At 38.4% G+C, this 27297-nt stretch overlaps 1 protein-coding gene across 4 annotated transcripts in view; it reads left to right on the top strand.

Annotated features, from left to right (window-relative positions):
* The window catches only part of arhgap10 (Rho GTPase activating protein 10), a 150713-nt gene that overhangs the window by 109627 nt on the left and 13789 nt on the right, over window positions 1-27297 (top strand). For 3 of the 4 annotated variants that reach the window (XM_062032902.1, XM_062032903.1, XM_062032904.1), the window contains exons 19-20: window positions 7061-7202; window positions 14154-14301. In XM_062032902.1, the coding sequence (XP_061888886.1) occupies window positions 7061-7202; window positions 14154-14301 (290 nt within the window). Of the gene's footprint in view, window positions 1-7060; window positions 7791-14153; window positions 14302-27297 lie in introns of those variants that run through there. The other variant, XM_062032905.1, reaches the window with a different exon arrangement.

Raw genomic sequence — 27297 nt, forward strand, 5'->3', positions numbered from 1 at the left:
GAGAGTCCAGTCCATAGTGGATCTAACATAATAGTGTGAGAATCCAGTCCATAGTGAATCTAACATAATAGTGTGAGAGTCCAGTCCATAGTGAATCTAACATAATAATGTGAGAGTTCAGTCCATGGTGGATCTAACATAATAGTGTGAGAGTCCAGTCCATAGTGGATCTAACATACTAGTGTGAGAGTCCTGTCCATAGTGGATCTAACATAATAGTGTGAGAGTCCAGTCCATAGTGAATCTAACATAATAGTGTGAGAGTCCAGTCCATAGTGGATCTAACAGAATAGTGTGAGAGTCCAGTCCATAGTGAATCTAACATAATAGTGTAAGAGTCCAGTCCATAGTGGATCTAACATAATAGTGTGAGAGTCCAGTCCATAGTGGGGCCAGCAGGAGATAATCTTGAGTGGAGACTTTGGACAGCTAGCACAACACCTGTGTTCACCTAATCTGTGCTCTCCCATTCCACGAAGGAGAGGTGGGCAGATGTTGTTGTCTCATTCATGTGCATTACTAAATTAACACTCTATGAAATTCTGTGTTGAGCGTCTCGCTTGTGTTTTGGAAACTATGCCCCTCTCGTCAAGCTAGCTCGCTAGCAGTGCTTTCTCATCCTTAACCCTGAATTAGGGATAAATGTAATGCTAGCATCCAAACCGTCACTCGGTGTCATTTTCCACTCTTAGCGGCCGTAAACGTCAATCCCAATTCCAGATATTGATGCTGGATTTATGTCAAGAAGCCCATCATTCATATCCTTTGCATGTAAAAACGTTATAGATGCCACATGCTTTAAAACGACATGCAACATGGCTGTGTGTTGTATAATCTCTCAAAAGCATCGTTACTGTGTCACACCTCAAAGGAAGGAAGAGGAAAAAAGGTTTTAGATTAGTTTTCTAATCCGTTTGGAGCAGCGCTGAGATCTGTTAGTGTGCCAACTCAGAGCTTTTAGTGTTTAGTGTGTTGTTTATTCCCCATCAGCCTCATTAAAGGAATGATGTAAATACAAGTCTGCCTGCTCACAAATCTACAGTCAAGTGTTAGAGAATTAATTTGCTTTTTGGAAATCTTTGTGGCATAGGGAACCACAAACAATAGTAGTCTAAATTAGCTGTTTGCGATTCACGTGATGGAAGTAATGTTAATGATGGGAATTTTACAAGAAAAATGTTATAAATAAATGTATTCGTTCAATGATAATCAGTGACTTTGATTTTTTTAATTAATGTTATTACTCATACAGTACAGGCCAAAAGTTTGGACACACCTCATTCAATGGGTTTTCTTGATTTTCATGACTATTTTCATTGTAGATTGTCACATCAAAACTATGAATGAACCATGTGGAGTTATGTACAACTGAAAACACGTTTTATATTCTAGTTCTTCAAAATAGCCCCCCTTTGCTCTGATTACTGCTTTGCACACTCTTGGCATTCTCTCCATGAGCTTCAAGAGGTAGTCACCCGGAAACGGTTTTCACTTCACAGGTGTCATAGTTTTGATGCCTTAGTGACAATCTACAATGTAAATAGTCATGAAAATGTATTGAAATGAGAAGGTGTCCAAACGTTTGGCCTGTACTGTATATAGACTGTATTTGATAAAATATATATAATGTATAGTCTGAAAATATTCACAATATCAAAATGTGTTAATTCTTCATTATAATTTAAAATACCTGTTTTATAATGTTAATGTTATAATAATAATTAGGGCTGTCAAATGGTTAATTTTTAAAATCAGATTGGATTAATCATGATTAATCACAGGTGATTACTCGCTTTCATAAGTAAAATTTAAGAAAAGACCCCAATACTTGTGCACAAATGCAATTTTATTGTCAGAAAGTCACCCAGGAACGCTTGTAAATGTTTTATTCGAATGCCATTTGTTTGCAATAAATTCGGTAACAGTTTTATCTTAAACTCTTTAAAGCTGTATTTTGGAGTGACATTTGCCATTGAGCACACCAGTCGGTCTCCTCATTCATTTTTGTACTGACAATTACTGACCACATAGCGGTTAAAGTAAAATAGCTTGTACGGTCTAAACAAATTGCATGATTAATCTAAGTGTGTACATGATTAATGTGATGATTTTTTTTTATAAATCACAAGAGCTAACTCGCTAACATCCCTAATACTAACCCATTATCTAAATTTGACCCCCCAAAAATATTGTTTTGGTTATTTTCATTCAAAATATAATGTTATATTGTTTATCAGTTAAAATAACATTTATATATCATCTTTTTTGCCATTAATGTAGAATACTTTACACAGGAATAATATTTTTTGGAAATCAAAAGTATTGTCCACAATTGTATAATTTTATTATAGAATAATATTATTTTCTGTTTGTTAAACGGAAACAAATCATTCAAATAATTCCTGAATTTATTATATTGCAACTTGGAGGCTCTACTTTTCCCAGTATTTTTCAATGCGGCAAAAGATGCGAATCCAGGCTTTATTCCCCACACTTTTGCCAACATTGCGGGATAAGGTATCTTTTTTTCTGTGTGTTTTCTAACACTCTTAGTGAATAATACATGAATCCCAGGCATATGCAGACGTATCTATAAATGTGTACAGTGTGGTGCGGATCCAAATTAGGATGGTTCGGCCTTGGAACTGGTTGGCTCTCTGCTGAGAGATAACCTAGTTGGAAAAAATAACATTACAGTTTTTTTTCTTTCTTTCTTTCAACAAACTGGACTGGACTCTGATGGAATGAAATGAGCAGGTCCTGGACTCAAGGAGGTTTGTCCAGAGTTGTGTTTACATACAAACTGTCAGAAGTGGAGTTTAAAGAGAATAGGTGCGCCGAGGAAAGGAAGCCTCGGCAGAGGGGATCACAGAGAGGAGGGAGGATGGAGGCTCGCCGGTTGCGGCTAGAGAAAGTGGCAGAGAAAGCGAGAGCGAGTGTGAACAGGCGAGGCAGACGCAGAGGAGGGATGGCATGAGAGAGAAAGTTTGTTGGAGCAAGGCAGAGACGGAGAGAAAAAAAAAAGTGAGAAATGTGATATGGCTGAGACGCTGGGCTGCTCTCAGTGCAGATGGAGGTGAATGTAAAACACTGCTGCTATGCTATCAGAGGCTATTGACAGTCTGAAGTTGGACTCGGCAGTGTGGAAAGTTACTTGTCTGTCCAACCTCCAGCACGCTCCTGCATCCAGGAGGCCCTCCCTGCATTTTAACTAGCTGTGTGCATCATACGTCCATCTATTGATTCACCACCGGAAAGTTGTTCATACGCAATCTGAGAAGAGATGGACCGATGTGTGTTGTTCAGGGCCGATACCAATTGATTGCAGTCAAGGAGGCAGATAAATATTCATTTGCAACATTTAAACATGAAGAGTATATTTCAGCAAACAGCTGGACAAAGCTTTAAGTTTTTTTTAACATGATTTTTTAGATTAGTAGCGACATAATGTGTTAAGCGGCGCACCAAAAAAGTTATTTCGAAGTATGAGGGAAAAAAAATTTAACAGGTCACATCATTCCCTTTGCGGAGTATAGGACATATTTCCGCTTCTATTGTTGTATATCAGGGGTGTCAAACTCGTTTTCATTGAGGGCCACATTGCAGTTTTGTCTGCCCTCAGAGGGCCGCTTGTAACATTAATAAAAGAAACATACAGTACATGTATAAGTTAAAGTTAAAGTACCAATGATTGTCACACACACACTAGGTGAGCGAAATGATTCTCTGCATTTGACCCATCACCCTTCATCACCCCCTGGGAGGTGAGGGGAGCAGTGAGCAGCAGCAGTGAGCAGCAGCAGTGGCCACGCCCGGGAATCATTTTTTGGTGATTTAACCCCCAATTCCAACCCTTGATGCTGAGTGCCAAGCAGGGAGGTATTGGCTCCCATTTTTATAGTCTTTGGTAGAGATGTCCGATAATATCGGCCTGCCGATATTATCGGCCGATAAATGCTTTAAAATGTAATATCAGAAATTATCGGTATCGTTTTTTTTATTATCGGTATCGGTTTTTTTTTTTGTTTTTTTTGTTTTTTTTTATTAAATCAACATAAAAAACACAAGATACACTTACAATTAGTGCACCAACCCAAAAAAAACTCCCTCCCCCATTTACACTCATTCACACAAAAGGGTTGTTTATTTCTGTTATTAATATTCTGGTTCCTACATTATATATCAACATATATCAATACAGTCTGCAAGGGATACAGTCCGTAAGCACACATGATTGTGCGTGCTGCTGGTCCACTAATAGTACTAACCTTTAACAGTTAATTTTACTCATTTTCATTAATTACTAGTTTCTATGTAACTGTTTTTATATTGTTTTACTTTCTTTTGTATTCAAGAAAATGGTTTTAATGTATTTATCTTATTTTATTTTATTTTAAAAAAAACACAACCTTATCTTCACCATACCTGGTTGACCGAATTAGGCATAATAATGTGTTAATTCCACGACTGTATATATCGGTATCGGTAATTAAAGAGTTGGACAATATCGGAATATCGGATATCGGCAAAAAGCCATTATCGGACATCCCTAGTCTTTGGTATGACTCGGGTTTGATAGGGTTAGGAGTTAGGGTTAGGGTTAGGGGTTAGGGTGATTTGCCGCATGATATTGTCACATGATTACATATACATTTGATTAATAAATGTATATTTTACCTACACTGTAAGAAAAACAAATCTGTGGATTTTGCAGTCCAAAAAATTGCATAAATTTACCCCAAAAATTTACGGTAAAATGGTTGCACACTATTTTACTGTAAAATTCTGCTGAATGAGCTGCCAGATTTTTTTATTTTATTTTTTTGCATACAAAATATGGTTGCTATTTTTACAGTGTATTACTGTAAATGTAAAAAAAGTTACTTTTTTTTTTCTTACGGTAGGATTCTGAAGACTTTAGTTGTTTTTTTTTGTTTGTTTTTAAAAAAAATATATTTATTGTCATGTTTAAAGTGTACAATTTGATGGATAACTTGCTTTGAAATCATAGGTTAGGCAGATATTTATGTATGTAATTACCCCAAAAATGTTTTGAATGTATGATAATATAATATTTGTTGCATTATTAGATAGATAAAGTTTAAAAGATATATAACTGCATGCAACCCGTGTTTTTTTTTTTTTCAAAATAGAAAAAGAAAGAAAGAAAGTACTTTATTGATGCATTTTTATTTCCAGGCTTTTACGGGCCATTCAAAATGTGGTGGGCCAGATCTGGCCCCCTGGCCATGACTTTGACACCTGTGTTGTATATTATGTATCTTCTCTTTTGTTAATAGAAACAAATTATAAATTGTCATGTAAACAGAAAAAACATGGCTGACAGCCTTAATTTAGGACACTTCCTTGACTCCCACCCTGCCATTTAACATCAATTCAGTAGCTTTTACATAATCGGTAGTGATGGGTAATTGGTTGAAATAATATTTAGATTTAATCTTTTTTTCAATTAAAGTAGATTGTTTTACACATTAATAATATTAGGAAAAAAACTATTTAACATCAATTCAGTAGCTTTTACGTAATCGGTAGTGATGGGTAATTGGTTGAAAAAGTATTATATTTCATATTTTTTTATTTATTGATTGATTTTATAGATTGTTTTTTTAATTTTTATTTTATAATTTTTTTAAATTTTTTGTATTTATTTTTTGTTAGCTGTTTGCTAATGGCAGTAGATTGTTTTACATTTGAATAACAATATTATAAAAAAAAACATCCATCCATTTTTCCGCCGCTTATCCGAGCCCGGGTCAGCAATCTCAGGCTAGCTGTGAGACATAATCTCTCCAGCGTGTCCGATGTCTGTGCATCGATTCGAATGAATCCCAATTAATCAGACTTACGAATGAACAGTCAAGTAAACCTAACCTCCTTGGTGGAGGTATTGGTGGCGCTCCTTAGCTATGCTTTGGACTATGGGTGTGAATCTTTGGGCACCGAACAATTCAATCGGATTCAGATGCCTGAGGTGACAATTCGATTCAGAATCGATGCTCTATTCAACTTGATTCTCAATTTGGATCGAGTCTTGCAATGTAAAGTGTGGACACACCTTCGTTTTCTTTATTTTCATGACTATTTACATTGTAGATTGTCACATCAAAACTATGAATGAACATATGTGGAGTTATGTACTTAACAAAAAAAGGTGAAATAACTGAAAGCATGTTTTATATTCTAGTTTCTTCAAAATAGCCACCCTTTGCTCTGATTACTGCTTTGTACACTCTTGGCATTCTCTCCATGAGCTTCAAGAGGTAGTCACCTGAAATGGTTTTCACTTCACAGGTGTCATAGTTTTGATGCCATCAGTGACAATCTACAATGTAAATAGTCATGAAAATAAAGAAAATGCATTGAAATAAGGTGTGTCCAAACTTTTGGCCTGTTGTGTGTAAGGTGTGTGACACACTACCGTTCAAAAGTTTGGGGTCACCCAAACAATTTTGTGGAATAGCCTTCATTTCTAAGAACAAGAATAGACTGTCGAGTTTCAGATGAAAGTTCTCTTTTTCTGGCCATTTTGAGCGTTTAATTGACCCCACAAATGTGATGCTCCAAAAACTCAATCTGCTCAAAGGAAGGTCAGTTTTGTAGCTTCTGTAACGAGCTAAACTGTTTTCAGATGTGTGAACATGATTGCACAAGGGTTTTCTAATCATCAATTAGCCTTCTGAGCCAATGAGCAAACACATTGTAACATTAGAACACTGGAGTGATAGTTGCTGGAAATGAGCCTCTATACACCTATGTAGATATTGCATCAAAAACCAGACATTTGCAGCTAGAATAGTCAGTTACCACATTAGCAATGTATAGAGTGTATTTCTTTAAAGTTAAGACTAGTTTAAAGTTATCTTCATTGAAAAGTACAGTGCTTTTCCTTCAAAAATAAGGACATTTCAATGTGACCCCAAACTTTTGAACGGTAGTGTATATATATATATATATAAACTTTTTTCTTTCTTTTTTTGATTTTTGTAAATTATTAATCAATATAGAATCGGGTTAAATAAGAATGCATTGTGTGTTTCAGATCTTTTCCGATGCTCCCGAGTCATGCCCCCATTCAACCCCTGCCCCAGTCCTCTGCGCTCCCACCAGGCAGTCCAAGAAGATGAATAGGCAGAACCGTCCCCTGGCTGTCTACAATCCACAAGCCCTGGACATTCAGACCGGTATGCAAATGTTTGCATTCTATTCCTGATTCCAATCTGTATACCTGATCACGTTGCACAAGGTGGGAATTATTACCATTCAATAGGACTCAAAGTAAATGATAAATACGGTTAGGATTGAGATAAACCACAGTAATCAGTATGACCGCACCATTGATTTATAGCATTTGGCCCAGGACATTTTAGTGGTTTTGCATCTGGAAGCAGTCATTTTTGGGCATGAGGGCAAACCATATAATACCTCTTTAAAAAAAATAACACTGGGCCAAGACAACAAACAGTGGTATGTTATAGGTTTTCCCCTGTCCGAAGGCACCGGAAGATTTAAAGGGAAGGTGCAGCAGCTTGGGAAAAAGACAACTTTTTTTTAAACCTGCTAATGCTAATTTCAGCGATATCAAAGGCAAAGTAGAACTGATATTTTCATGTCTACAGTAGTAGTGTCCGCATATGAACAAAATTGAAGAATGCTCAAGCATGTGCATGTAAAGGGGTCATATTATGATTTTTTTCTACATTTAAATTCTTGTTTGTGGTCTCCATAACATGTAATGGTGGTTCTTAAGTGAAAAATCTAAATAAATGAATGAATGAATGTTCAGCCCCAAGCAAGTGCTCGAGTCATTGTTTCCTAGCGACGGACACATTGTTCCAGACAACGGTAGAAATCCACACATCATCACAAATCTTGGTCAAATCTTTGTAAATAGATATTTTGCAGAAAAATATTAAGTTTGTTTTGGATTGAAGTTGCTGACTTTGTGATGTCTTTTGTATTTGTGGTCGTGTTATTTTTTGTATAAGAGTAGCTTTGCCTATCAAACCTCGTTTATAACATGTAACGCAAAATTTGACCGATAGAGGGCAATAATGCTACGCCTTAGTTTTAATTGTGATGAGTGCAATGTTTGATGTAGACCAGTGTTTTTCAACTTTTTTTGAGCCATAGCACATTTTTTCCGTTAAAAAAATACGGAGGCACACCACCAGCAGAAATCATTATAAAACAAAACTCCGTTGACAGTAAAAAGTTGTTGTCACAATTTTTGGATATGACTTTAAACCATAACCAAGCATGCATCACTATGGCTCTTGTCTCAAAGTAGGTGTACTGTCACCACCTGTCACATCACACCGTGACTTATTTTGAGTTTTTTGGTGTTTTCATGTGTGTAGTGTTTTAGTTCTTGTCTTGCGCTCCTATTTTGGTGTTTTTTTTCTCTTTTTTTGGTATTTTCCTGTTTCATGTCTTCCTCTACTTTATTTTAGCAATCAAGAATATTTCAGTTGTTTTTATCATTCTTTGTGGGGACATTGTTGATCGTCATGTCATGTTCGGATGTACATTGTGGACGCCGTCTTTGCTCCACAGTAAGTTCTGTTTTTGTTTAATTAGTAGACAGTTCAGTTTTAGTTTCGTTCTGCTTAACCTTACCTAAGTTTCAATGCCTTTTCTTAGGGACACTCACTTTTTGTTTATTTTTGGTTTAAGCATTAGACACCTTTTTACCTGCACACTGCCTCCCGCTGTTTTTGACATCTACAAAGCAATTAGCTACCTGCTGCCACCTATTGATATGAAAGAGTATTACACAGTTACTCTGCCGAGCTCTAGACAGGACTGACACTCAACAACAACACATAATTTGCAGACTATAATTACTGGTTTGCAAAAAATATTTTTAACCCAAATAGGTGAAATTAGATAATCTCCCACGGCACACCCGACTGTATCTCACGGCACACTAGTGTGCTGCGGCACAGTGGTTGAAAAACACTGATGTAGACAATGTTCATTTCTATCTGTAATGTATTGTGAATGTTTTAACAATACACCTATTTCATTTATGTAAAATACACAATGGACATTATTTATTTAAACATTTGATTTCGTTTTACAGACCGGAAATAAAAAAAAAAGAAAATACATTTTTTTTAAATACAAAAATGTGGCTTATTTAAAAAAGAAAAAATCTCCAATATTGACAATAATTTGAGGACATTTTTAATTTGACCTTTTTCCAATATTTAATTATTAATTTTGGGATAGAAGTGCACGGGATTTGAAGACACTGAAAACGCGAGATTTGTAACGTGGTCAAAGATGGCTAATGCCGGTTGTTGAATGTCGGCTGACTATATACAACCCTAATCCCAACCATAACCATAACCTGAATTTATTTTCAGCAGTATTGGGTTTTTTTTAAACTCTGATTTCCGTTTTATGTGTTGTCTCTCCAGCTTCACTTTCGTTTAAGACACGCTTCACTTCCGTTGTCATCACCCCTTCAGGCAGGTGTTTAAGTGGATGCTACTTAAAGTGGGCGCGCCTTACAGTAGTTCTGCACATCAGCAGCTAGATATGTTTGATCGATTACAGCGTCGGACTACAATGGCGGTCAGTGTTTCCCATAAACTGCCAAGATACCTGTGGCGGTGGGGGCGTGGCTATGGGCGTGGTCACCATGACATCATCGAGTAATTTGCATAATTTACTACAATGATATGATTTTCTCTAAAAAGGCTAAAAAAATGTATACTTACTAATTAATAATAACAGTTTTGTTTTAAACGTCCATCCATCCATCCATCCATCCATTTTACAATATAATTACAACACTTTATGTACATATTTATATACAGATTTGAACAATAAGTTATTCACTGAAATATATTTATTAATTGTGGTTCTTACAAAAATATATATCTTATAAAATATAAAAGCTAAAATGTCTCATAAAGCTCTGCCCCTTTAATTAGTGCATACTAAATAATTCAACTTTAGCCTACTACTACAACCATATTATTTACCAGCAACATAAAGTGAAACAGAGGCAGAGGTGTCCTGCCACAGTCAGTAACAAATAAACAGAAAACAGTAGTGGTGGTAGATAGACACAGAGCTTCATCAAACATCTGATCCACTGAACAAAGAGCTCCAAAAATCTTGAACTTTAGACTGCCATCAGTTTTACTCCCTACACTTAACCATGTGTTTCCTACTGCCTGCAGACTTTGCACCCTTTGTTATATACACATGTTGTGTTTCTAATATAAATACATTTAATAAAGTCAAATACAAATAAGGCAACAAGAGAAGTATCCTACACTTCTCTTTTGTAAAGTAAATCTGAACAGCCGATATGGGCATCTACATCAACTATATGATTTGCCTGAGAAGCTGGAGAGGACCAAAAAAATTATATATATATATATATATATATATATATATATATATATATATATATATATATATATATATTTTTATTTTTTTTTATTTTTTATGTGTGGCGGACGTAATTCTTTCGTGGCGGGCCGCCACAAATAAATAAATGAATGTGTGGGAAACACTGGCGGTCTTGCGCAAAGCACTTTGGGTAAAGGTTTACCATATTTGGAGATATCCGCTGATGTCACAATACAGAAAAAGGTCACAAGTTGTGCCAATTCCAAATGGCTCGTTTGAAGGAAGTATGAAGAAAGGCAAGATTGTTTCATAAATATCTCTGCCATGCCTCCATAGTTGGATTTAAATTTTTCGGAACTTACGCAGATCCCAAATACACAAAAACAGGTACCAATAGGTAACAAAAGTTGGGATTTGCATAATAGGGTCCTTTTTAAAAGGCCAAAACAAACCCAATGCAATTTGAGCGAAACATTGACATCGTAGTTTTGTCTTATAGGAGAAATTATATTCACTTTGGAAAGTTAGCGCCCTTTAGGCAGCTGCTTAGGTTGCAAACAGTCACTTTAACCTGAAAATGTGTGTTTTTTGGGGCAGTATATACAGTGCATATATCGCCTCGATCCCATTCATTATTACTGAGACTATAACTTTGTGGTTGGACTGAGGGCTGGTTTACACTATTTTTCTTTTGCTGACAAGTTGCAATTTTATTTATTTTTTTATAACCGCAAACTGCAGATGATCTATCACTTCTGGAGTTAACTATCTCATGTATTCCTATTGAAGTGGACTTGGAACATTATTGCTATTGATTTTGGTCAACTATAACATTTGCAAGTCTTGCACCATTCATAGGAAATGTCCATATCTGGGCTACCCATTGTAAAAATGTTTTCAAGCAGTCCTAGATAATGGATTTAGAGCACGTTGATGGTTGAAGGAAAGAGTTTGAGATGCTCATTGTGTCTTGATGTGTCCCTGATATCACAAACTAGTGTTTTTAGTACGAGCACAGGGGTGTTCAAAGTGTTGCTCGACCATTTGCGGCCCGTAGCTGATTTTTTAAACGGCCCGCAACACATTTAAAAAACACTATTAAAAAAACATTAAAAAGTGGAATTAAAGAAAAAATGTGAAATTTAACGAGAAAAAGTTGCAATATTGATTATTGCCAGGTAGGCGGTTTTCTTCATAGCAGTCAGTGCTCCAAAAATAATAAAGAATACAAATCAATGCTGTTATGAATTATTGCTCTATTCAAGACTCCAATTACTTTGCATCAAAAATTCCTCTTTGAAATATTTTTTTGGGGAAATATTGCATATTTTTGTATGTTGGCCATACAAAAAAAAAAAAAGTTTCTGTGCATCAAGCAGACATGAAAAAAAAACAAAAACCTATAATCGACAGATAAATCTGAAAATAATCTACAGATTAAAACATTAAAATTAAGAAGAAGAAAAACTACTTTTTTTAACACTAACGATAATTTTAGTTGGATTTTTTTTGTTTGTAATAATGAACTAAGATCAATGTTGTTAGGAAATATTGCCTTAACTAAGGCTCCAATTACATCCATCCATCCATTTTCTACCGCTTGTCCCTTTTGGGGTTGCGGGGGGTGCTGGAGCCTATCTCAGTTGCATTCGGGCAGAAGGCGGGGTACACCCTGGACAAGTCGCCACCTCATCACAGGGCCAACACAGATAGACAGACAACATTCACACTCACATTCACACACTAGGGACCATTACTTTACATCAAATATTCCACTTTTGGAGAAAAATATTTCAAAATTTCAGTTTTTGCCATAAAAATGAGGCAAAAAGGGACATAACACATGGACACATTTTTACTTTTGTTACAGTAGGAAGGGGGTCCATGTAACTCAATTTGTCACGGTTTACCCGACGTATGAACAAATGGGGGGATTCACTATCCACTTTAGCCAACAGATGGCAGTAGAGTGGTGAAAATGTGTTTTGTGGCAATTCCAACTTTGACCACAGCGTCAGTTGCTATGTAGAGTGGCGCTTTCCATCATTTTCAGCAGACTGCGTTGCAAAATGGTTAACTCCCCCCCCCCCCCCCCCCGCCACTCCACCATCCCTTTTTCTCACGCGAGATCCACCATACTGTATGAATCCCTTCCCTACTGTAATTCGAAAGAGAGACCTGAAGTGGATCTACAGATTTAAGCGTTGAATAATACAAATTTAATAATGTTATTTTTAAAATGCAATGCCTTGCGACCCTTCCAGGGGTTTGCGACCAAACTTTAGGGGTGCCTGTAGAAAGAATATATATATTTATTGGTTTTGAAAATGCCTCCCGCATGCTTTGATTTTTCCGTTTGGACACCCCTGTACTAGCAGAACCAGCCTTTGTCTTTTAATCTCGACGCAGCTGTCATCTGGATCAGGGGTGGCCATGGCGGCGGGTGTGTCAGTCGATTGCCAGCCAGGCATTAAAAAAATAGACCTAAAAATTATAGATCATCAATCTTCACCAGGACGTCACTTTGGTCACTTGATTGACATTCACGGCACCCGAGGGTCTTGTGAGATGACGCTGGCTGCTGCCTCTCATTATTAAGAAAAAATGACCGACAGGAAGGCCAGAAACAGTTTTTTATTTCAACAGACTCTAAAGACCGACTGCACATTTCCTGTCTTCACAATGAAAGCCCTGCTTCATCCTGCCTGCGCTAACAAAATAAGAGTCTCATAAAGCGAGCGCACACAAGCTAGAAAGCTACCGTCAATGTATTTTTCTATGGAAGCTGGACAAATAAGACGGCAAAAAGCAAGCACTTTCATGTGGTATTGGACAGAAAGGAGGACTTTTTTTCTCCTCCATTTGAAAATGTGGACGTTATCACTACTGTCTGATTCCAATCAATGCAAGTCACCACAATCATACCAACTTACACTACCGTTCAAAAGTTTGGGGTCATCCTAACAATTTTGTGGAATAGCCTTCATTTCTAAGAACAAGAATAGACTGTCGAGTTTCAGATGAAAGTTCTCTTTTTCTGGCCATTTTGAGCGTTTAATTGACCCCACAAATGTGATGCTCCAGAAACTCAATCTGCTCAAAGGAAAGTCAGTTTTGTAGCTTCTGTAACGAGCTAAACTGTTTTCAGATGTGTGAACATGATTGCACAAGGGTTTTCTAATAATCAATTAGCCTTCTGAGCCAATGAGCAAACACATTGTACCATTAGAACACTGGAGGGATAGTTGCTGGAAATGGGCCTCTATACACCTATGTAGATATTGCACCAAAAAGCAGACATTTGCAGCTAGAATAGTCATTTACCACATTAGCAATGTATAGAGTGTATTTCTTTAAAGTTAAGACTAGTTTTAAGTTATCTTCATTGAAAAGTACAGTGCTTTTCCTTAAAAAATAAGGACATTTCAATGTGACCCCAAACTTTTGAACGGTAGTGTACATTCTTGTCTTCATGAAAGAAAGGAATGTTAAACATGCTTGTATTACCATTAAACACCTTTTAACTTGTTAACAAAGACGTCTCTTTCATAAATAAATCAATATAAATGATATATATGAATGAGGTAGATTCCCTCCACTTAGTCCATTGAAAAGTAGCTCGCCTGCAGAAAAAGTGTGGCCACCCCTGATTTGGATGTATTTTTATTAATAATGCAGCTTTTAGAACTTTCCTGGTGTGTACTTTTTGAAGCTGTAATTAATAATGAAGTCATTTCTCCCCTCTCACCTATTGTTGTTCTCAGTGTGCGACCTCGCCAACGACGAAACATCTATGGGCAGCAATGAGTCCGTGTCGTCCCAGTCTTCAACCGCTTCGGTGCCGGAGACGCCGTCGGACAAGGGCGACCACGTCCCGCTGAGCACCAGCCTCTCCTCAGGCAGCAACTCCAGGTCGGTGAGCCCCCACCCACCACCTGCATCCACCGTCCGCCGCCACAGCCCAACTTGTGTTGAATGCTGATGAATTGTATCTTCACGCTTCGTATCCTTCTTGTGCTGTGTCATGTCTGCAAATTCACCTTGAAATCTTTACTCATTCGCCCTCCCCGACTCCCGTCAGTGCCTGACGCGGGATAGATAATAGGCTCCCTCTGTATTCACCCCTCTCTGCCTCGCAAAAATATGCAATAGTCCACTTCCTGTGAAGCCTCGCCAAGTTTCAGAAAATATTAAGTGGTGCTATTACTATTGGCATAAATACAGATTATTAATATTGAGGACGCCAAATGCTTGAAACCGCAGAGTCTCCAATAGTTTCCAAGTGTGTGGTCTACAAAAGCAAAATACATGCGGTAGTCTGTAATAGAGATCAACCGATTTTTTTCAGGGCCGATACCGATTTATTGGTGGTCAAGGAGGCCTATAACCAACATTTGGAGCTAGTATATATTTGCAGTAAACGTTATTTATACATTAATAGTTTGTCAGTAAACCACTGCACAAGGCTTTAAGTTTTTTTTAAAAACTTTTTAGGAAACGGTGAACCAGTAGCAACATAATGTTTTATGTAGCACTAATGTGGTTAATTTAGCATTAAAAAAACTACAGCATCCATCCATTCCATCAATCAATCAATCAAAGTTTATGTATATAGCCCTTAAACACAAGTGTCTAAAAGGGCTGCACAAGCCACAACGACATCCTCTGCTCAGATCTCACATCAGGGTAAGAAAAGACTCAACCCAATGGGAACAACGAGAAACCTCGGAGGGGACCGCAGTTGTGGGGACAAGGACTACACTACCGTTCAAAAGTTTGGGGTCACCCAAACTATTTTGTGGAATAGCCTTCATTTCTAAGAACAAGAATAGACTGTCGAGTTTCAGATGAAAGTTCTCTTTTTCTGGCCATTTTGAGCGTTTAATTGACCCCACAAATGTGATGTTCCAGAAACTCAATCTGCTCAAAGGAAGGTCAGTTTTGTAGCTTCTGTAACGAGCTAAACTGTTTTCAGATGTGTGAACATGATTGCACAAGGGTTTTCTAATCATCAATTAGCCTTCTGAGCCAATGAGCAAACACATTGTACCATTAGAACACTGGAGTGATAGTTGCTGGAAATGGGCCTCTATACACCTATGTAGATATTGCACCAAAAACCAGACATTTGCAGATTGAATAGTCATTTACCACATTAGCAATGTATAGAGTGTATTTCTTTAAAGTTAAGACTAGTTTAAAGTTATCTTCATTGAAAAGTACAGTGCTTTTCCTTAAAAAATAAGGACATTTCAATGTGACCCCAAACTTTTGAACGGTTGTGTAGATCTAGTGTAGTACCGTTGCGATGCCTGGGTTCATTTATTATTTGTGTAAGACCACAGCTATCAATTATAGTCTGAGCGACACACAAGGAGAGTCTGATGGGATATTCCTATGGATATTAAAATCCCCCATTATAATTATATTATCTGCGTGCGTCACTCGATCAGCAACAAACTGAAAATTCACTGATAAAGTGAGAATAGGGCCAAGGGGTGCGGTAGATAACAGCCAGGTAGAGAGGCAGCGGTGTGACAGACCTCATAGTAAGCACCTCAAATGATTTATATTTATTACTTAGGTTAGGGGTAAGGTTAAGGTTTTCATTGTATATTAGTGCGACCCCTCCACCCCTTTTAAGGGGACGGGAAATATACTTAGGAGGAAATGCCTCGTTAAGCGGGAAAAATTCATCTGGTTTGAGCCAGGTTTCACTGAGACCAATGACGTTAAGATTGTTGTTTCTAAGGATCTCATTAACTAATAACGTTTTGGGAGACAATGATGTTTAAAAAGCCCATATTATAGGTAGTGGGCTGTTTTGAGGAATTTTTGTTCATGTTATTAACTGTTTTGTTAACTGTGATTTCACAAACACCTTTTATTACGTGTGTCTCAGAGGAGCATCAACGTTGGCATTTCAAAATATGGGAAATCCAATACACATCACAATAACTCGTCATCTACTCAATTTTATACCAGTTTATGGATCTCATTGTATCCTCCTGAGAACCACAGCAACCTCTGCGGTGGACGAGGCTCTTTTTTCCCCCAAAAATAAAAAATAAATGGCCCAAAAACAAATATTCCCTGCACAGGACTCTGGTTCTTAGGAGAATATGCAAGCTAGCGATTCCCCCCCTACATGCTTTCCAACATAGGTGACGTGGTGCTGGAGGATGGAAAGAGCAAAACCCAAGAGGAGGGTCTTAAATCTCAGCTCTTATTTGCCCGGGAGACAGGTGGCCGCACGTTGTCTGTGTAAATCGTATTGACATTGGGGAAGATATTCATCTTGTTTACCACACCCTCTCTCACAGCCACAGCCCCTGTCCCTTTATGAAGACTTCCGCCGTATGTCACCGGGTGTCACCCTGGCTTTGTTCACTCATAAATTGCAGCGTGTGCGAGATGGCGGAGATCTGTTAACGCGAGTAAGGAGTGGAAGCTTCAGCTTCTGTCTGAGCCGAAAGGGGCTCTCAGGTACATCCAGTCGAAAGTTTTATCGACATAAACGATACCCTGGAAGACGACAGTTTAGTCTGCCGCCAGGCCGCATGCAGACACAGCCTGTCTTGAATTTACTCTAACAATGTTATCTATTTTTCACATCAATCCAAGGTAGGTTGGCTTCTAAAGTCAGGGTGAGTTAATTAGGCCGCATTCACACATGATGTCTAATTCACATGTTATGTGGTCTACATAACATGTAATGGTGGTTCTTTGGTCAAAATATTTGCAGAGATGATGTTTTACAGATCATTTTCAAGTCGCTTTCTGACAGTCGCTACAGCAGGGGTCACCAACCTTTTTGAAACCAGGAGCTACTTCTTGGGTACTGATTAATGCGAAGGGCTACCAGTTTAATACACACTTCAATAAATTGCCAGAAATAGCCAATTTGCTCAATTTACCTTTAACTCTATGTTATTAATAATTAATGATATTTACACTTAATTTAACAGTTTAAAAGAGGAGAAAACACGAAAAAAAATGACAATTAAATTTTGAAACATAGTTTATCTTCAATTTCGACTCTATAAAATTCAAGATTCAACCGAAAAAAAGAAGAGAAAAACTAGCTAATTCGAATCTTTTTGAAAAAATTAAAAACATTTTTTATGGTACATCATTAGTAATTTTTCCTGATTAAGATTAATTTTAGGATTTTGATGATATGTTTTAAATAGGTTAAAATCCAATCTGCACTTTGTTAGAATATATAACAAATTGGACCAAGCTATATTTCTAACAAAGACAAATCATAATTTCTTCTAGATTTTCCAGAACAAATTTTTTAAAAGAAATTCAAAAGACTTTGAAATAAGATTTAAATTTCATTCTGCAGATTTTTTAGATTTGCCAGAATATTTTTTTTGAATTTTAATCATAATAAGTTTGAAGAAATATTTCACAAATATCCTTCGTCGAAAAAACAAAAGCTAAAATGAAGAATTAAATCAAAATGTATTTATTATTCTTTCCAATAAAAAAATAAATTTACTTGAACATTGATTTAAATTGTCAGGAAAGAAGAGGAAGGAATTTAAAAGGTAAAAATGTATGTGTTTAAAAATCCTAAAATCATTTTTAAGGTTGTATTTTTTCTCTAAAATTGTCTTTCTGAAAGTTGTAAGAAGCAAAGTAAAAAAATTAATGAATTTATTTAAACAAGTGAAGACCAAGTCTTTAAAATATTTTCTTGGATTTTCAAATTCTATTTGAGTTTTGTTTCTCTTAGAATTAAAAATGTCGAGCAAAGCGAGACCAGCTTGCTAGTAAATAAATACAATTTAAAAAATAGAGGCAGCTCACTGGTAAGTGCTGCTATTTGAGCTATTTTTAGAACAGGCCAGCGGGCTACTCATCTGGTCCTTACGGGCTACCTGGTGCCCGCGGGCACCGCGTTGGTGACCCCTGCGCTACAGGATGCGCCGTTTTGTGGGCGGTCTTATTTACGTGGCTCACCTTCGACAGCGTCTTCTCCCCGTCATCTTTGTTGTAGCGGTGTAGCGTGCAAGGACGGGAGTGGAAGAAGTGTCAAAAGATGGCGCTAACTGTTTTAATGACATTCAGACTTTACTTCAATCAATAACGGAGCAGCATCTCCTCATCCGTGGCTCACTAGTTTAACAACGCCGGAAATGGGAAAAACCGTCCGACCGGAACACTAATACCTAAAGTTCCTTGGGTGAATAATGTAAACTCACTACACCGGTATGTTTTAGCGCTTTCATGGTGAGTTTACTGACAGATATAAGTAAGAACTTTACACTATTTTATATTAGAAATGGCAGCAGTGGAGGATGAATGCCACATAACAAGAAGATAGAGAAAAAGAAGAAGATTATCGACTATGGTGTCGGCACAGACTACAAAGGCGAACTCACACCCATTTTCAGGACTTATGCAGATCCCAAATACAGATCAGCAGGTACCAGAATGTAAGAAAAGTTATTTTTTTCATAATATTGCGAAACAAAATGCCAGATATGTCTTAACTTATACACACACCATAATAATACTCCTAAGTTGAAGCACAGTACAATCCATCAAGCGGTGCTGCTTCATAGCTTACCAAAGTCCTACTAAAACATTTTGATAGATTTTTGAGCGCCGCGTGTAATGTTCTATATTTTCAATTTTGGTGTTGTTTACTTGAGTCATATTGCAGTCTGCACGTATCTCTTATGTGTGACTGCCATCTACTGGTCACACTTATCATGTACCAAATAAAATAGCTTCAAGGTCGGTAAGCACAACCAGAATTATTCCGTCCATTAGGCGCACCGGGTTATAAGGCGAACTGTCGAGTTTTGAGAAAATGAAAGGATTTTAAGTGCGCCTTATAGTCCGAAAAATACGGTAGTCGTTGACATTACAAAAATGTGTAATGTAAACGCAAACAGCCCCGCATGCCGTCGTGACGTCACACGTGCTGCAGTGTGTACGGAAGTCAACATGGCTCCAATTCTAGTAGGTATCAGTCTTCACACATTTGTAGTCATTTCAAGGATTCTGTCCAATCAAAGTCAACATTTATTGACAAATAATTGATAGTAGAATATCAAGAAGGAAGAGGGCAAGAATTTTGGCTCTCAGCGTTTGTGGGACGTTTGCTGCGCGACGTTTGCTGCGCGACGTTTGCTGCGCGATGTCTGCTCCGAAGAGCGTGCCGGCGAGCAGTCGGAGACAGGAGTGGTGGAACATTGACGTGAGTTCCTAAAAAAATATTATTTTCACTGGTATTCTGCTTATTTGTCAAATATATTGCAGCCGTTTATTTTGGCGAAATATTTTGACGCTTATCGCTTTTTGATGACGTATTGGTCAGATGAACGCGACCTGATTGTTCAGACTGCAGTCGAATCGTAAAAAAAGGCCTTGGTTGGGTTTGAAAAAATCCGGAATTGCACTTTTCACGTTTACATGAAAAAAATCCGATACAGGTCACATGTGGGCAAAATATTCTGAATTGACCTGCAGTGTGAACGAGGCTTTAGATTAGAGGTGTCTGATAATGTCTTTTTTGCCGATATCCAATATTGTCCAACTCTTAATTACCGATTCCGATATCAACCGATACCGATATATACAGTCGTGGAATTAACACTTTCTTGTGCCTAATTTTGTTGTGATGCCCCGCTGGATGCATTAAACAATGTAACTTTACCATGAATTGATTAACCTGGACCCCGACTTAAACAAGTTGAAAAACTTATTCGGGTGTTACCATTTAGTGGTCAATTGTACGGAATATGTACTGTACTGTGCAATATACTAATACAAGTTTCAATCAATGAATCAAAAACAAGATTTTCCAAAATAAGAGAACAACTTCAACTCCAGTTATGGAAAAAAGTGGCAACATGGCACTGCCATATTTATTATTGAAGTCACAAAGTGCATTATTTTTCTTAACATGCCTCAAAACAGCAGCTTGGAATTTGGGACATGCTCTCCCTGAGATAATCCTAATACCCATTACAACTATGGGAAATACTATACTTTGACTTTCACAAAGTGCATTATTTTTTGTTTTTTTCAAACATGCCTCCAAACAACAGCTACAAAAACAATGAAGGCACACAGCTTCAGTCCAGAGTATACTAGAGCATACTTGGCAACCTTGAGACCTCCGAATTTGGGAGATGGGGGTTTGGGGGGGGGGTTTGGTGGTAGCTAGGATGTATATTGTAGCGTCCCGGAAGAGTTAGTGCTGCAAGGGGTTCTGGGTATTTGTTCTGTTGTCTTTATGTTGTGTTACGGTGCGGATGTTCTCCCGAAATGTTTGTCATTCTTGTTTGGTGTGGGTTCACAGTGTGGCGCATATTTGTAACAGTGTTAAAGTTGTTTATATTTCCACCCTCAGTGTGACCTGTATGGCTGTTGATCAGGTATGCGTTGCATTCACTTGTGTGTGTAAAAGCTGCATATATTATGTGTCTGGGCCGGCACGCTGTTTGTATGGAGGAAAAGCGGACGTGACTAAAGGTTGTAGAGGACGCTAAAGGCAGTGCCTTTAAGGCACGCCCCCAATATTGTTGTCCGGGTGGAAATCGGGAGAAATTCGGGAGAATGGTTGCCCCGGAAGATTTTCGGGAGGGGCACTGAAATTCGTGAATCTCCCGGGAAAATCGGAAGGGTTGGCAACAGGGGCGTCACTAGCTTTTAAGGACAGGGGGGGCTTAGCCCCCAGGAGATGCAGGATGCGAGCGAACGTAGCGCACAAGCACAAAACTTCACAAACGGCTAACAAAGACTTAGAAATTATTCATTGTTATTATTATTATTTCAGTCGGTTTAGTTTCAATCTGTGTTCAGTACAACAACAAACATGAGTTTGCACAGTGACATTTTGTTTACAGCATCAACAAGAAACAATGACTTGCATGATCCTTCAAGATACACTGAAACACAATGAAAGTGGTGGCATTAGCCTCTATTTTATTCATTCACAACATAGAGGCTAATGCCACAACTTTCGCTCACAATACAATAATTGTTTGTTCCCAAATATTTTGAAGTTGCACAGATTACATTTTGGGCACATATGTGACTAAAATGGTTGTAAATTCAAGCCCTGGAAATATTACTTAATTACTTAAATAAAGTAATATCTGGATCGGGATAATTTGGCTTATATGTATATATATATATATGTATATATATATATATATTTTAGGGGGGCTTGAGCCCCCCTAAAATAGGCCTAACAACGCCAATGGTTGGCAAGTATGCCCTACGTCCGTGTTTTACCGGATATGTACCGCTCCGTACAGCGGCGTTTTAAAAAGTCATTAATTTTACTTTTTGAAACCGATACCGATAATTTCCGATATTACATTTTAAAGCATTTATCGGCCGATAATATCGGCAGGCCTCTCTACTTTAGATGCATTGTGTTTTCCACACTGCTTATCACAGGACTGACACTAGTTACCCAGCATCCTCTCCCAGTTGACTTCTTCTTCTCCTTGCATGCTCCACCAGCAGCCCTCCATGCCTCTGGCGGCCTGACAGCTGGGAATCATAAAACGTCGGCTTGCAGCCTATTTCCTGCCCACCCAAACCCGTGGTGGTTTGCACGCGGAGCTCAGCTTCTCAATTTGAGCCCCTCTTTTTCATTTTTTTTTTGTTATACACCAGAAATCCCATTTGCGCGCCCTTTTTTTTCCTTTAGCAGAATGACACTTGATCGCCCTTCTCATCCTGTTACTGGATCTCCAAGCTGGGATTGAAAAGCAGTGGATGGATGCTGCAGGGCAGGTTTCCTGTTTCCTAATTAGAAGCAGGCGTCCACTTTTCTGCAGATGATTTTCTGACTGCTACTAATCTGCCAACACGGGATAGCGTGTCATAACCACAGAATCTGCTGGACCCTTAGACCCTTATTAACAACGTCGATTAGACGTTAGATTTGCCTCAAATTGGTCAAACCTTGTAAAAATGTTTTAAATAATTTACCGCTAAAGTAATCAGGATTGATTGATAAAATATGTAGTATGAGTCACGGCTACTAACGTCAAAACTTCCAAACATCCATCTATTTTCTACCGCTTGTCTCTTTTGGTGTCTTGGGGGGTTGGAGCCTATCCCAGCTGCAGTCGGCGGAAGTCGAACTTCTAAACAATAAATCGATAATAAACGTGGTTAAAGTGGGCTTTTCCATGTGTGTTTTAACAGAAATAAACGACGGTTTATCGTATTTTGAAGCTAAATTTGCCAGCGAGCACACCAGTCACTCATCTTTGCATGGACCTGATAACAACACACCTTTCAGGTAACCATCCACGGTTAAGGTAAAGGAGCATACCGTATTTCGTTGAATAGCCGCAGGGGCGCTAATTAATTTAAAACCTCCTGTCACTCCGGCGTTTACCGGAAGCCTGCGGGATGGCTGTGCATGCGCTAATTATTTAAAAACCTCTTCTCACTCCGGCGTTTACCAAAAGGAATGCGGTAAATTTAGGCGTGCGCTTTGAGTGCGATGTAAGCATACCATCATGAAAAGCACATTTAATAAAAAAAACGTTATTATGGTCTTACCTGTACTTATAAATGGAGTCCATTTGCAGCTCCTTCTGACCAAAAGCATCGATAACTTGTTTATAGAAGTCTTCCTTATTTTCTTTCTTCCGTTTTAAAAGTCTCGATGGAGATATTCCTTTAATTATTACCTCCTGCTTCGATTGAAAGTCCAGTTTAGAAAACTGTTTTATTTTAGATACCGGTATGTAATCCTCCATGTTAAAAGTTCAGGCGAGAGGAAAAAAAAGACGATCTGTTGCTGCGTGTTGTCACTTCTTCTGCAGTACCGGAAGTCGCAAGAAGGATCACTAGCGCCCTCTACCACCAGGAGGCGGGAGTCATTTAATGACTCATACCGTATTTGACACACGCAGCTACGGTATATTAATAAAACATAGCTGCTTACTGTTCTTTTTAGCATACCGTACCGGTATTCACTAGCTTGGACCTTAAATCCTACTGAATAACTCTTTATCTTTTTTCCTTTGTGCGATTGCAAACTACTGAAATCAGCTTCCTCCATTTTGAAAATGAGGACAGGTAAATCGTCACTCGTGACGTAACGAATTTGACCCGACGGAAGTTCTAGACATATGCTAAATATTTTGCGAAACGAGTTTGACCCGGCGAAAATGATAGACATGCCATAATAAAATTAATTTTTTGCGAAACGAATTTGATCCGGCGTTAACGAACCGGCGATACGGCCAAGCATGCGTTAATTATTTTGAGAAACGAGTTTGACCCGGCAGTAATTCTAGACGTGCGAATACTATATTCTCTGCGCCAATTCAAGGAAATACGGTATGCGCTCAAATTAAATTGCGTGACTAATCCGTGTTCATACATGATTAATGCGGCTATGTTTTGTGATTAATATCGTGCGTTAACGCGTTCCCTGCTAATAAAATAGCTCATTTAGTAATATGTAAAGTTTATTTCTACAATATGCTCGGGACCACTTTTGACACCTCTTGCAAAGAGGGAAAATACCAGATGCCAGGTAATGGCTCTGATGGGGCTATTTTGTGGGATCTTTGTGTGCAAGGGTATAGACGTGGAGACTGTGCTCAGATTCTGAGTTCTGTGAGTCCATATTTTTTTATCATCTAAAATACATCTGTAGTTTTTATCATCCCAGTACTGCTGTGTCTATGCTTATAAATGCTCATTGCACCTACAAATGTAAGAGGTTATCAAAATGTTAGCATCTGGAGAGTGAGCGATTGGGACTAACACACACACAGAACGCTTTCCTCGCACAAGTCCCCATTTACTGTATTTAATCATGTTTATAGAAGAAGCTTAACTCGCTCTCTGATGGGCTGAAAACAACAGATGAGCTATTCATAAGCCGGTTGCTATTTTTTGCCCGAGAGAGAAAAAAAACAAAAAACGGCAAATGAGCGATTTCCCTCGCTTTGGCTTAGCCGTAATTGTGACAGCAATTTTTGGGATGAATCCATTTACCTCTGCCGCATTTAACAAGTTTCTAGGGCAAGCCGCGCGGCGCCCGCCCATGTCCGTTTACTCATCGGGTTCTTTTAAGTATGGATTTATTTAGGTGGTTGTAATTGTCCCACCACTGGCAGAGTGAATGGATGTTGGTTGCTTTGCTGCCCCACCCTTCTTGGCTGTGACCCGGGCAGACAGCGGCCATGACATGTTCCAGGTTAATGAGTGGATTTGCTGCGTGTCGGCGCTCTGTCCGCCAATGCTGATGCGGGCCCTATAAATCACCCGCCGGCTTGGCCTAAACAGAGCAGCCATGGCTGGGTATGGCAAGGCTCTCTCTGGGAGGGAGGCGGGTCGAGCAGAAGCATTGCGGATGGAACCCAAAGCCAATAGTGTGCTTTTAAGACCATCAGACAACTCTCTCCTCCAGCGAGGTAGCCGCATCTTCTTGACTTCCAGCCCCTCCCTGGCCGCTACCCTCTAATTGCCTTAATTAGCGTCTCTATGGGAGCGGCAGCTCGGCGCAATTTGCCCATTATGTGATGTATTAGCGCTGGCCCGGGGCAGGCATGAAGCACAGAGGGATGCCTGGCTTCAACTCGGCACTTACCTTGACCCCCCGCCTCTTCCCACATACGTCGGACATGGATTGGGCAGCTCGCGACGTAAAGCCCGCTACCGTTAATGCAAGTTTGACATACAGTACAGACCAAAAGTTTGGACACACCTTCTCATTCAATGGGTTTTCTTTATTTTCATGACTATTTACTTTTTGTTTTTTTGTCCTGTCCAGCTTCTCAGGTAAATCATCATATAGTTGATGTAGATGACCATATCGGCTGTACAAATTTACTCGACAAAAGAGAAGTGTGGGATACTTCTCTTGTTGCCTTATTTGTATTGGGCTTTATTAAATGGATTTATATTATCATTTGGTGATAGAAAGAGGAAAAAAGGAAGACAGAGGGGGAAATTGTGGGGAAAAGAGGGGGATAAGACAGAGAGACAAAAACAGCAAACACAACAATAGAGCAACATCAGCAAATAGGATATGTACAAATATGATGGTTAAAGTGATAGCAAAGAAGCAGTTAGTGAAATAAATATTAATACAGAAATAACAATGAACATTATTACACTACAAATGGATCAATACAAATACCAATAGAATTAGCACTATTGATAATAATACCAATAATTTGCCTCTATTATCAATAATACAGTTGTTCAAATGCAACAAAACGTATATGTAATGATAACTAGAGATACAAAAGAATGGAGGGGAAGAAAGAAGCCAGCTATATTAACCTTGTAGATTGTTATAGTAACAATAGGTTAAGCTTTGTCAGTGTGCCATGTGTTACGCAGTTTACCCTAGGGTAACAACGTTAATTTATGTTTGATGTAACGTGATTATATGTATGAATGTATGTACACTACCGTTCAAAAGTTTGGGGTCACATTGAAATGTCCTTATTTTTGAAGGAAAAGCACTGTACTTTTCAATGAAGATAACTTTAAACTAGTCTTAACTTTAAAGAAATACACTCTATACATTGCTAATGTGGTAAATGACTATTCTAGCTGCAAATGTCTGCTTTTTGGTGCAATATCTACATAGGTGTATAGAGGCCCATTTCCAGCAACTATCACTCCAGTGTTCTAATGGTACAATGTGTTCGCTCATTGGCTCAGAAGGCTAATTGATTATTAGAAAACCCTTGTGCAATCATGTTCACACATCTGAAAACAGTTTAGCTCGTTACAGAAGCTACAAAACGGACCTTCCTTTGAGCAGATTGAGTTTCTGGAGCATCACATTTGTGGGGTCAATTAAACACTCAAAATGGCCAGAAAAAGAGAACTTTCATCTGAAACTCGACAGTCTATTCTTGTTCTTAGAAATGAAGGCTATTCCACAAAATTGTTTGGGTGACCCCAAACTTTTGAACGGTAGTGTATGTATATGTACTTGTATATGTAGAGTATGTGTGTGTATGTTTGTACAATGAATGTATATGTACAGTATGTGTAGATGTATGTTTGTACAGTGAATGTATATGTACAGTATGTGTAGATGTATGTTTGTACAGTGAATGTATATGTACAGTATGTGTATATGTATGTTTCATGACTATTTATAAATAAATGATAAATGATAAATGGGTTATACTTGTATAGCGCTTTTCTACCTTCAAGGTACTCAAAGCGCTTTGACAGTATTTCCACATTCACCCATTCACACACACATTCACACACTGATGGCGGGAGCTGCCATGCAAGGCGCTAACCAGCACCCATCAGAGGCAAAGGGTGAAGTGTCTTGCCCAAGGACACAACGGACGTGACTAGGAAGGTAGAAGGTGGGAATTGAACCCCAGTAACCAGCAACACTCCGATTGCTGGCACAGCCACTCTACCAACTTCGCCACGCCGTTATAGATTATAGATTGTCACATCAAAACTATGAATGAACACGTGTGGAGTTATGTACTTAACAAAAAAAAGGTGAAATAACTGAAAACATGTTTTATATTCTAGTTTCTTCAAAATAGCCACCCTTTCCTCTGATTACGGCTTTGCACACTCTTGGCATTCTCTCAATGAGGTAACTCCTTCAAGACTGTTGGGAGACCATTTCAGATGACTACCTCTTGAAGCCCACCAAGAGAATGCCAAGAGTACTTTGTCTAAATATCTAGACAAGTAAGAGACTTGTTATTAAAAGTAAACATCAGGCAGCAGCTCACACATTCTCATACTTTCTGTAACGTCCAGGTAGAAATTATGTCAGCCAGCTTGAACATTGCCTCAGCTATAAACTACGTAAAGGAGCCCAGAATTGTTTTTATGTAAATGTTCACAATATTCCAGGGTTCCCCACGAGGAAACCGTGCAATAAGCTGATATAAAATGGAG

Source organism: Entelurus aequoreus, linkage group LG22, assembly GCF_033978785.1.
Source record: "Entelurus aequoreus isolate RoL-2023_Sb linkage group LG22, RoL_Eaeq_v1.1, whole genome shotgun sequence".
Classification (NCBI taxonomy): domain Eukaryota; kingdom Metazoa; phylum Chordata; class Actinopteri; order Syngnathiformes; family Syngnathidae; genus Entelurus; species Entelurus aequoreus.